Here is a 12,669-nt window from a genome sequence, read left to right as displayed (position 1 = left end):
GCCAACGAGTTGTGAGTGACTATGTGATGAATTGATGTTTTAATGATTTAGAAACCATGATCTTGAAGTTGTTTCTCATGCTAAGTGTTAGAAACTATGATTTCTTTGAAGATATTCCTCATGCTAAGTGTTTAAATGAAGTGCCAAGCAACGTATTTGTGAAATTGTTTCTCATGCTAAGTAAAGCATGTTTTCCATGGAATTGACATGATGTAAATATGTTATCTTGTCCAAATACTTTCAACATATTTAAGTAACTCCATTTTTATGATGAACTAGTATGATGATTTGAGCACTAAGCCTTAGTATTCAACTAAATGTTTATGACTAGTTTTACTTAAAACGTGATACTGAAGGACATTTGAGAAGGTATCCGCCCAACCAGATACCAAAAGAAATTTGAGAAGGTATCTGACCAACTTGGTACCGAAGGACATTCGAGAAGGTACTGGACCAACTTGATACCGAAGGACATTTGAGAAGGTATCTTAGCAGCTTGATACTGAAGGACATTTGAGAAGGTATCTGAGAAAAAGTACCCAAGGTATGACGGCACTCAGTTATAACCACGTGCATATAGGTAATACGACGTCGAGGGATTGATCAAAAGGGTTATCCCCGACTAAGGTTAACGTTGAGGGTTAGATCTAGTAGTTACTCTCAACTAAGGATAAAGGCAGTCATATCTTCTCCTAGGCTAGAAGGATAGTTTGGAATTGCTAATGCCTATGAATGTTTATCAACGTATGATGTTACTAATGTATGAGATTTCCAAGTATGTTTTCCATATCTAACGCATGCTAATAGTTTTTACAAGCTAGTTCAACACGATTTAAGCCAACTTATTTAATAAAGTATGAAGCATGCGTTAGGGTTAAAACTAAGCTTGATGTGCTATGTTTATATACCTAAGATTGCTAAAGTACATGCGTTGATATTCCTAAACACGATGAAGAGGAGTACTGATGGTAAGAAAGGTATTTGAATAAATGTACCTAAGGTGTTGACGATACATAGAAACCTCCATGTACACGTGGGTAGTTTTGAAGGAAAGGTCGAAGTATGGGTCTTCTAGGCCATAAACCAGTAAAGAGAGGCCGAAGCATGGGCCTCATGGCCGATAACAGACGTTGGGAGCTAGAGCAAGGTATGCTCGTTCTCAACTAAGGAATAATGATGTTTAATGGTATTTAAGAGTAGTTATCAACGTTAATTTTTAGAGGAAGTTGCTTGAGATGCCCATCGATATATTTTTAAAGAGATCGACATAGGAGTCCCTCCTAGCCATAACTCAATATGAAGAGATCGAAGTAGGGGTCTCAATTAAGATTCAGGTTTCAAATACAATGGTTGTAAAGGTTTTATGTACAAGGTTGCTTGGTATATTTTAGTTCCAGTATTATGTTTTCTAACTTTCAATTTAAGCATGAGATTTATGTTTTATTAAGTCACTCACTGGGCTTCTAGCTCACGTTTTCAAATGTTTTCTTTCAGGTAGCGGTCAGTTCCCAAAAGACTATTTTGTTGTTGCTCTGCCACTTAAAGAAGCAGATTGAGGGAAGCGTAATTGAAGACCTATGTTAGTTAGTACACATGTGTCTAGTATTCTTGATGGGGCTCACTAGGTTGTATTATCTATGTATAAACAATGTTGTGAAACCCTGTAATGTAAATGTGTTAAGTTCTGAGTATTATGTATGTATTCAGGGTTTGAGCAAGGTTTAACAGGTAAAATAGGCAGTAAGTGCCAGCAAAAGGGATGGTAACTGCTGCAGTCACCATTCCATTCAGGTTAAAAGGGTAATCTGGTACGGGGTGTGACACTTGAACTAGTTGGGCAGTAACTTCACCATAACCATATCCCTTTCTTGGTACTCCTTAGGCCGCCTCTTCATGTTTGTTAGCTCTCAAAAAGAGCTAATTTTATAGCCATCATTTCCTATATTTGGATTATTCTTCGATTCTATTGTCTCATTTTGTAGGAGAATTAATTCCATGGAGTCGACATGTGGAAAAGACAAAGAATTGAGCCAAAAGAGCGAAACAACCGAAGTCTAAATGCACTGAATTAAGTTGAGTTGAAAAGGGGAGATTTTTCCCTACGTCAATGTCACAACGCTCATCCTAAACCTTAGTCCAACGCTCCTTTGACTCTGAAAGGAAGTAGCTCCAGGAATAGGCCAGCGTGCGACGCTTCGAATTTGAATCATTGCCACCGTTGCAACGCCCCCTAACGCTGAAAGACAGTAGCGCAGCGTCGCAACGCTCCCCTAGAGCATCACAACGCTGCGAACTTTGACGGAAGACCTAGGGCCTGCGCGTTGCAAGCTTGACCCTAGCGTCACGACGCTGCGAGGAATTTATAAAAAGGACCTTCAGGGTTAGCTTTGAAGCATAATCAACACAGCCCACCACACAATCAAGCTTAAGACCGAATTAAGAAGAGTTTGAGAGTTTTTGTTCAGTTTTTTAGTAATTGAGTCAATTTGCTGAGGAATAATTGGTATAGTTAGCCCCAATTTCTTTTTTTCTATTTGTTGTAGTTTGAATTATGCATTTTAGAGGCTAAATTATTTTCTTGGGATAGTTTGTATGCCTTAATTCTTGAAGGCCACCTAGTTTATTTTATTCAATTGTTGTGAACCCTTTGGGGGATTTGTTTTATTTTTAATTGAATTCAATGAATTTTTTTTACCTTTTGATTTGTTGAATCTCATGTTTGCAAAATCTTTCTAGTCTATGCATTGTTGATCGATTAAGTTGCAAATATTAAGACTGCATGGTTGAGATCTAGACTTTTTCTAGCCAAGTTCATGTGGGTTCTAATATAATCTTTCCCAAACAAATCATTCAACAAGATATGGCTTTTCAGCTTGTTGAATGTCTCAACAATCGAGCCCTTTCTTAATGCTTTTTAGTTTTAACTTGGGCATCGCTAAGAAAGAAAAGTTTTAAACTGAATTAGGGTTGATTTAGATTTTCATAAAAAATTAGCTATTTGGGTTATTAGAATTTCTAATAGGTCGAGGGGTTTACATAATTGGAAAAAATAACTAGTACCTAAGGATAGAAAATAAAAAGCATACAAACTAATCCAAAGATTTTCCCCTTAAATTGTCTCAAATCCTTATTTTTCTGTACTTGCTCTTGTTTCTTTTTGTTCAATTTCGCTTGTTAAAACCATAATAACTAAAATTTTTCTTTTGGAGTTCATAAATTATCCTGGATTGATTCAACAGTCTCCCTGTGGATTCGACCCCAATCTTACTGCTTTACTACGGTTGTGGTATAAGCCTTAGATCAGTGAAAATTAAATTAAACTTTTGTTCGAATTTGGGGTTGAGTAACGTCATTGATTCCTGAGTTCGAAAAAAATTGGCGTCATTGCCGAGAGACTTGACAATCGGCCTAGGAAAGTTTGTGAACTCCCTTTATATATTAAATAATATTATATATATATATATAAAGTAAAAAAAAATTAGTTTACTCTTTGGTTTATGACCCGCTCCTCAGGAGACTAGATTTTATTTTCTTGTAGATATAGACTGGGAGGAGAGGAGAATCCAAAGGAGACATAGAGAATAAGCTATTGAAAACACAACAATGGGAGAGGAAGTTTGTGAGAAGAATTTGAGGGAGCTGGCAGAGCCTAATATGGACCAGTAGCCTTTGTGTATTGTATTTTCGCCGACCACAGTGCCTTTTGAATTAAAACCATAATTGATCAATTTATTACCAACTTTTAGAGGGCTTGTAGAGGAGAACCCCCACAAACACATCAAGGACTTCCATATGGTCTGTGTAAGTACGAGACCCAATGGAGTCACAGAAGAGTAACTGAACCTAAGGTCGTTTCCTTTCTCACTACAGGACAACGCCAAGGATTGGTTGTACTACTTGGCTCCTGGATCAATTACTACTTGGAATGAACTGAAAATGAAATTTCTTGAAAGAATTTTCCCAGCCTCTAGGGCCCATTCCATAAGAAAAGACATTTACAGTATAAAACAGTTTGTAGGAGAATCTCTATCTGAATATTGGGAACGCTATAAACAATTATGTGCTAGTCTTCCTCATCACCAAATTTCTGACCAATTACTAATTCAATATTTCTATAATGATTTGCTTACCCATGACAGGAATTCAATCGACTCAGCAGCTGGGGGTGCTGTTGCCGACAAAACCCCCAAGGAGGCCCAAGAATTGATATCTCGCATGACTGAAAAGAACAAAAAATTTTGGCACCAGGGGCACTAAATCCGATGTATCTGGTAATTTAGAAGTAAAATAATTAAAAACTCAAATTTCTAATTTCTTCTCTTGTGACATAGTTGGCCTAGGGAGGAGTAGCTCAAGTTAAGGCTTGTGGAGCCTGTGGAGTGGTTGGACACACATTTGAAGCATGTCCTCAAGCTCAAGTAAATGCAGTTATGGGATACCAGAGGAAGTACGACCCTCATAGCCCAGTTTACAACCCAGGTTGGCGTGATCATCCTAACTTTAAGTGGGGAGGTCGAGCCCAAAGATGGGGACATGACAATTCTAACCGTCCCAATCAACCGTCATCGTCTTCCTCGGGTATGTCTTTAGAAGACATTGTTAAGTCTTTAGCTGATAATTCTCTTAAATTTCAACAGGAACTCCAGCAATTACAAAATGACTCACTCCAATTATCTCAAGACACTAAAGCCTATCAACAAGAGACCAGAGCAAGCATGGTCAATCTAGGGACTCAAGTTACACAACTAGCTACTGCCATCAATTGAATTAAGAACAAAATTTCTAAAAAGCTTCCTGCCCAACTAGACCATGCCAACGTCAGTGCTATGACACTAAGAAGTGGTAAGGAGCTTCCATCAGCCAAGACCTCCTTTGACAATCCTCCTTCAATCGGTAAGACAAACGAAGAAACTGAAAAAAGTGATGGTGATCCTGAGGCACAACCACCTAAGGTAAGTACCCCTCCTACACCTTCTCTTGAACCTTACATTCCTAAAGCACTGTTTCCTAGCAGGCTAGCAAAACCAAAATAGGAACAAAAGGACGAAGAGCTGATCGAGATGTTCAAAAGGGTTCACATTAACATCCCGCTCTTGAATGCAATTCAGCAAATTCCCAGGTATGCTAAATTTCTCAAGGAGTTGTGCACCAATAAGAGAAAAGGTAAGGACAAGGAAAGGGTAGTGGTAAGTAAAAACGTATCTGCTCTCTTAAAACATAATATACCTGAAAAACGTCAAGATCTAGGTATGTTCACTTTGCCCTGTATAATTGGTAATAGAGTAATCTATCATGCCATCTTAGATCTAGGAGCTTCTATAAATGTCATGCCTTATCATGTTTATAAAGATCTAAAATTAAATGATTTGCAAAAAACTATTGTGTGCATCCAACAGGCTGATAGATCTTATATCTAACCATTAGGCATAGTTGAAGATGTACTTTTACAAGTGAATGACTTAATTTTCCCAGTTGATTTTTACATACTAAGGATGGATGAAATTTTTTCTCCCTCATCTTCTACAATTCTGCTTGGTAGACCTTTTATGAAAACAGTTAAAACAAAAATTGATGTAGATAAGGGTTTGTTGTCTGTAGAATTTGATGGGGGAGTTGTTTCTTTCAACATATATGATGCTATGAAATTTCCTGAGGAATATTTGTCTGTTTATTTGATTGAGGCACATGATTTGAGAGATGATATATTGCATGATGAAGATAACAATGCAAACATGTTAATTGCTCCATGTATTGATATAGACTCATGTGACTTGTCTCTTGTTGCTATTGATGCCACCAAATAAACGAACCTTCTTCTGACCTTGATATGCTTGACTTGCAGGTACAAGGGACTGAGCTAAAAACTCTCCCTAGTCACTTGAAATATGTGTACCTAGGAGAGAGAAATACCCTTCCAGTCATAATTTTCAGAGAATTGACACCAGCTTAAGAAGAGGCTTTGATCAACATTCTAAAAACTTATAAAGAGACCATTGGATGGACCTTGGATGATCTTAAGAGAATAAGCCATGCCCTTTGCATGCATAAAATCACCTTAGAGGAAGGAGCCAAGCCCACGGTTCAACCCCTCAAAAGACTCAATCCCAACTTAAAGGACGTTGTTCTCAAGGAATTAATCAAGCATAAAAAGGCCGGGATCATTTAACCCATTCCTAATAGCAAGTGAGTGAGCCCCATTCACATTGTTCCCAGGAAGACCGGTATGACCATTGTAGAGAATGACAAGGGAAAGATGGTGTCAATGCGCATGCAAAACGAATGGAGGATATGTTGGGTTTTATGTCCTAAAAACTCGCAGTTTGTAAAATTATAAACATTTTCTATTATCAATATACTTATTATTGATCTCATAAATTGTATGAAAGTCTAAATCCAATAAACTAAGACCCATGACTATTGTATGAGTACTTGAACTATATGTGGAGACATAAGAGTGGATCGGGTTCGAGTAAATAGTCAAAATGATCTATGGTACATGAATGAGGTTGGGTACCTTATTCTGGTAACACCATTGAATGCGGCATACTCTGTAGTTATTACAAAGAGTTGTAAAGTGCTACATATGATGTGATCCTAATTCGTACATGTTATGACATGAGGAGTTGGGGCGTCCAATGCAATAAGTTTGCATAAGATCAAGACCAAGAAATAAGCCATTATTGTTTTATAATGTTGTTTACTGTTTAAGACTGACTATTTCACCTAGATGACCTAGGTAACTCAATCTTAATCATGAGCTAACTATGAACTCCTGTTTATTTGGGATTGCCTTTAGATTTGCATAATTGAGGGTTGGCTCAATAGCGCTAGCTCAATAAGACTCCCATTTCAGGGGTAAGACCGGATAGATAGCTGGGGATATATGATGCAAGATAGAGTTCACGCCCACCCAATTTAGGGATAGGAGAAAGGTTGTTCTCTCAAGTACTGAATCTAGGTCTTGAATAAGGGGCCCCACCCTCTCACTAGGCTGAGAGAGTTTGGTTTGTTCGTTGGATCACAAACCAACTATTCATTAGAAGATTAGTAGGGACTTGAGGAATAAAACGTAATCTCGGGGGTAAAATAGATATTTGACCCAACCGTTATTACGAACAACCTGTGAAGGGTTGACTTGCTGATTATGGTTAAATCCTGTGGACATAATATATCTACAATGAGGGGAATGCAACTATGGGCTTTAGTGGAATGACCCATTAGTTAACAAATGGAGATTAATTTGGTCTATTGAGTTTAGCCAATTAATCTCAGATCGTTGGAGCCCATGATCTGTAGGTCTGCGAGGTCTCCCTACTAGCTCGTAACAGACTAGCTCTAGAATAGCGTGATAAGTTAACTTGAAACATTCAAATTAGAATTAAGGGAATTAGTAATTATATGAGATATAATTATGTTTAATTTTAGAATTAAACAGAATAGGAGAATTTATATATTTAAATATGATTTAAATATATAAAGATGGATATGTGTTAAAATTAATTTAATATTTGATATTAAATTAATTAAGTTTTATTTAGTAATTAATTTATGAAATTAATTAAATTTTAAGTTTTAAAATCAAAATAGATTTATAAAATCAAATTTTGATTTTTAGATAAACTTGGAAAAATTGGAAAACAAAAACACAAAATAGAAAAAAAGATTTTTCTATTATCCATCACCTAAGTAGCTTACACATGAAGCATTAACATTGCCTTGTCTTCTCCAAGCATGAGATGCAACTCATGCAACGCTTCTCTTTGCAAGTTGATCTGCAATATAATGAAGAGATTGGAGTGAAAATCAGGCATGCAATCTATAGAGTTTTTGAGAGAAAAACTGGTTTGAAGAAAGGTTCTTCAACAAGGTTGCAGCAGTGAACTTTTCTCCTTCATCCCTTGATTCAAGCTTGTTTTGAGTCCCACAACTCAATCTAGAGTACCAAGAGAATAGTGGGGAAGATCTTGAGGTGGTCTACAACAAGATTTGGAGAAGATTGCAGCTGGTGAAGGAGCTTTGAAGAAGTTCTACAAGAGGTATGTCTTGAGACTCACTTTTTCTGTAAAAGCATGCTTTATATTTCTCCAAAATTAGTGAATTTGAATACTTAGATGATCCTTGTGTTGATACAATCCTACAGGATGTGCATTTATTTCCGAAAATTAAATAAGGTAATAAAAAAAACCACTTTCCTATCCCTTTTCTGGATTAAATGGTGGAACAGCTCGCCGGAAAGCCATTTTTATGTTTTCTTGATGGCTTTTCTGGATTCTACCAAATCCCCATCACCGAAGAGGACTAAAAAATACAACATTCACATGCACTTACAATACGTATGCCTTCAGACATGTGTCATTTGGCCTTTGCAATGCCTCAGGGTACGTTCCAAAGGTGTATGATGAACATATTTTCAAATTTTATAGAAAAGTGCATAGAAATGATTATGGATGAATTTACAGTTTACGGAGAGTCTTTTGAGGATTACTTGCATAACCTTAATCTAGTTTTGAAATGATATATTGAGGTTAATCTTGTTTTAAATTATGAAAAATTTCATTTCATGGCTTCCCATGGTATTGTGCTAGGACATTTAATTTCTGCAAAAGGAATTGAAGTAGATAAAGCTAAGGTAGATGTTATTGCTAACCTTCCCTATCCAACATGTGTTAGGAAAATTCGTTCCTTCCTTGGAAGTGCAGGTTTTTATAGGCGGTTTATCAAGGTTTTTTTGAAGTTGGCATTGTCCCTATCGACATTATTGTAGAAAGATGTTCCCTTTGAGTTTGACAAAAAGTGTCAAGAGGCTTTCGTCACCTTAAAAGGGAAGCTGACCACTACCCCAATTTTGCTACCTCCAAGATGGGACGTACCATTCGAGATCATGTGTGATGCTAGCAATCTAGTTGTGGGAGCGATGCTAGGATAAAGGATCGACTGGAAAAGCCACGTCGTATGCTTTGCATTAAGGACCCTAAATCCCAATCAAATTAATTACACCACAACTGAAAAAGAATTTTTTGCCATCGTTTTTGCTTTAGATAAATTCTGTTCTTATATCCTTGGATTTCCTGTTACTATCTTTACTAACCACGCTGCTCTTAGGTACTTAATGATTAAGAAGGAGTTAAAACATCGATTGGTCCATTGGATGCTCCTTATCCAAGAGTTCAATTCCACCATTAAGGATAGAAAAGGTGCAAAAAACTTGGTAGCTGACTATTTGAGCAGGATAGTACAAGAAGAAGACCCCGTACCTCTACGCGAGGACTTTCCAGATGAATTCCTGTTCCATATCGACACATCCATTCCATGGTATGCAGACTTGGTTAATTTTCTAGTAATAGGTAAGTTCTCCTACGATATGCCTAGTTCTAGAAGGGCCAAATTGAAAAGTGATTCAAAATACTTTGTTTAGGAACCGTCATACCTTTGGAAGATTTGTTTTGGACAAATCATTAGGATGTGTGTCCCAAATGAAGAATTTGAATAAGTACTTACCTTTTGTCATGAGATGGCTTGTAGAGGGCATTTTAGTCCTTGGAGAACTGCTATGAAGGTTTTAAATAGTGGGTTGATTTGGAATTCTCAATTCGCCGACTACTTTGTATTTTGCAAATCTTGTGAGAAATGTCAGAGGTCAGGATCTTTATCCAGGAGGAACGAGATGCCATTAAATTCTATTCTTGTATGTGAAATTTTTTATGTATGGGGTATAGATTTCATGGGTCCTTTTCCTTCTTCATTTGGGTATTTATACATTCTTTTAGCAATTGACTATGTTTCGAAGTGGGTCGAGGCAATCACCACCAGGACAAATAATGTTGTTGTGGTTTCAGGTTTCTTAAGAGCTAATATTTTTTTCTAGATTTGGTATACCTCGTGCTATAATCAGTGACTAGGGTACTCACTTTTGTAATCGGACCATCGAGCACTCATGAAAAAATATGGAGTACACCATCGTGTTAACACTCCATATCACCCTCAGACGAACAGACAAGCTGAAATATCAAATTGAGAGGTAAAAAATATCTTGGAAAAGACGGTGAACCCAACTAGGAAGGATTGGAGCATGCACCTTGATGATGCTCTTTGGGCGTATAGGACCACATTCAAAACACCCATTGGAACAACGCCCTTTAAGCTTGTCTATGGAAAGGCATGCCATCTATTGGTGGAGATCGAGCATAGAGCATATTGGGCCATCAAACGATGTAATATGAACTTGGCCCAAGCCGGTGAGCAGAGATTACTAGAGCTACAAGAGTTGGAGGAATTGCGCTTGGAGGCCTATGAGAATTCAAGGATCTACAAGGAAAAATCAAAGCTGATTCATGATAACGGCCTTTTGAGAATAGAATTTTGGATCGGGCATAAAGTGTTACTTTACAATTCTCATCTATCACTTATGCTTGGTAAATTGAAATCTAAATGGCTTGGTTCCTTTGAGGTAATAAATTTGTTTCTCTATGGCATTGTAGAGATCAGAAGTCTAGAAACTAGAAAGGAATTCAAAGTGAACGAGCACTGCTTAAAGATTTTCAATGAAGGAGAAGTCAACTGTGTTAGTGCACGCTTTCTTTTAACATGTCCATGAAGCAATGATACTGCACTTCATCATTTTTCTTCTTCTTAAGTCTCTGAGGGAATGGTGATAGCTGTAATTTCATGATTTCCTGTTCCATAGGCTTAGAAGTGGACGAAACTTCTGGTTCCATCGTCTCATGTTCTTCTGCTTCCTCTTGTGTCAACGGGGTCTTGGATTCCATCGCAACTGGATAAGTCCTACTTGGCTCCTTCTTCTCTTCTGCTACTGTTTTTCCGCTTCGCAAAGTCATGACTTGACATTACTCTTTTCCCATGTTCCCTGGGTTGTGAGGGAGCTCAGTTGAACTCGGCAACTGCCCTTGCGATCTACTTTTAAGCTCGCCGGCAATCTGTCCTATTTGGATTTCGAGATTACGGATTGAAGTCGCCTGATTCTGGAGCTCTGTTTCATTCTTTTCAATATACTGCTTTAATAGGCTCTCCAGGGAAGAAGATTGCGGTGCTTGTGAGTTACTGGCTTGATTTTGCGATTGACCGTTTGTTCGCGAGAAAAATCCTTGCGGCCCTTCTTTATGCGCCATGGGTTAATAATTTTGTTGTTGACTTTTTCACACAAAATTGGGGTGGTTTCTCCACCTAGGGTTGTAAGTGTTAGAAAAAGGATTGTTCTTTACGAAGTAAACAGATTGCAGGTTCCTCAGACATTGTTCAATCGGATGGGCTTTTCCACAAGCGGCATAACTTGTGCTCGTCTGATCAATTGCATTGACCTGCCCTCTTTGCGTTCCCGAGCTATATATTGCGTTGCCCTATATCAGATTCATCATTGATAACTTATAGAAATACAAGTTATTTATGCCATCTCATCTAGATATTGCGGCCAAAAGTTAGTAATTATACATCAATTGTATGAAAATTAGACTAGTATTGCAATAATTATAAATGTTTGCGATTACACCCACTAACACCAAAAAGTTGGAAGACAAGCCGAACTTTACTCTGTTTTGCAGGAGACCAAGTCACCGCTTGTGCTCAAGGCTCATGAGAGACTAATCAACGCATCTCTGTCATATTGCACCCGTCAATCAACAATGAAGAGACGATTACAACAATGACGACGCAATACGACAGTCGATCCAAGAGTTGTGCTTCAACCGCATGCGGTAATAAAAACAAACACCGCATGCGAACCTATGATCAAAAGATGTAGCTGAGCAGAGCGGAGAATTGAGACACGTATACAACTAACGGTTGTGCAGAATTGACGATCTGATTGCATAACAGAAGGAATAATATCCCTCCATCTTCGGAATTACCATAACCATGAGTGGAAACCACAAGGCTGGAGTCAAAGATATGCACCTATAAATACCCCATTGATTTCAGAGAAAAGATATGCTACTTGATACAGGGCTAAGTGCTTCTAAATCGTAGAGAAAAGGCTGAGCTGAGTGCTTAAGAGAAGAAATCCGGGAAGAAGACGAGATAAGGCCGAGAGGTGAATCTCAGATCTAACCTGCCATACACCCAATCAGAAGCTCTGTGCAAAGATCCATGCTATCGATAGAGCAAGCCTGAGAGGGAAGCTCTTCCTACCATCAAATCCATCTTATTCGGCAAGTAAATCTTCATTAATCTGTGTCAAGAAATTGGCACTTGTTTGTATCAGTTCTATCTCCCTTTCATTGTGTATTTCATGTTTTCTTTATCTCTTCATTCATACACCATGTATCAAACGTTTAGTAGAAATATTAAATGTTTTGATAAATTCCATTTACCATTCTCTGTCTATTTCTGTTCACCCACCAATCACTTTCTCCATGATGTCTCTTAACCCCATGATAAGCAATATGAATCACTAAGAACTTAATCTGTATTAAAGATATAAAATACGTTTAGCTAAAGCATGCTAGACGGCATCTTCACCTGTGAGAGCAGAAGTGGAGGTCATTCTAATCTATCGAGAGAAGGTCAGAAGAATGCGTTAACTAAAGCGAGTAGTACTTCCAGACATGGAAGCAACCTTGCATTCATTACATTAGTCTCTGTTTCACCACATACATGTAGGAGTGCGGCCGATCATTAAGAGGTGTACACCAAGAGAAGAGCGGAACAGTATTTGTA

At 37.8% G+C, this 12,669-nt stretch overlaps 1 protein-coding gene across 1 annotated transcript; it reads left to right on the top strand.

Annotated features, from left to right (window-relative positions):
- Positions 1-10,069: 10,069 nt before the first annotated feature.
- LOC120076112 lies at positions 10,070-10,779 on the top strand. Its single transcript, XM_039029890.1, has 2 exons — positions 10,070-10,412; positions 10,685-10,779. The coding sequence occupies exons 1-2, from the start codon at positions 10,070-10,072 to the stop codon at positions 10,777-10,779; spliced, it is 438 nt and encodes a 145-aa protein (XP_038885818.1).
- The last annotated feature ends 1,890 nt before the right edge of the window (positions 10,780-12,669 follow it).

The sequence above is a fragment of the Benincasa hispida genome, chromosome 4 (assembly GCF_009727055.1).
Source record: "Benincasa hispida cultivar B227 chromosome 4, ASM972705v1, whole genome shotgun sequence".
Taxonomy (NCBI): Eukaryota; Viridiplantae; Streptophyta; class Magnoliopsida; order Cucurbitales; family Cucurbitaceae; genus Benincasa; species Benincasa hispida.
Note: the sequence above shows the minus strand (reverse complement) of the source record. Positions and strands in the feature narration are given on the sequence as shown.

Excerpts from the sequence above, each read along its gene's own strand:
- LOC120076112 (XM_039029890.1), top strand. The coding sequence starts at position 10,070 with ATGCACCTTGATGATGCTCTTTGGGCGTATAGGACCACATTCAAAACA. Across the intron at positions 10,413-10,684 it reads TCATCTATCACTTATGCTTG|GCTTAGAAGTGGACGAAACT; the intron begins GTAAATTGAAAT and ends CCTGTTCCATAG.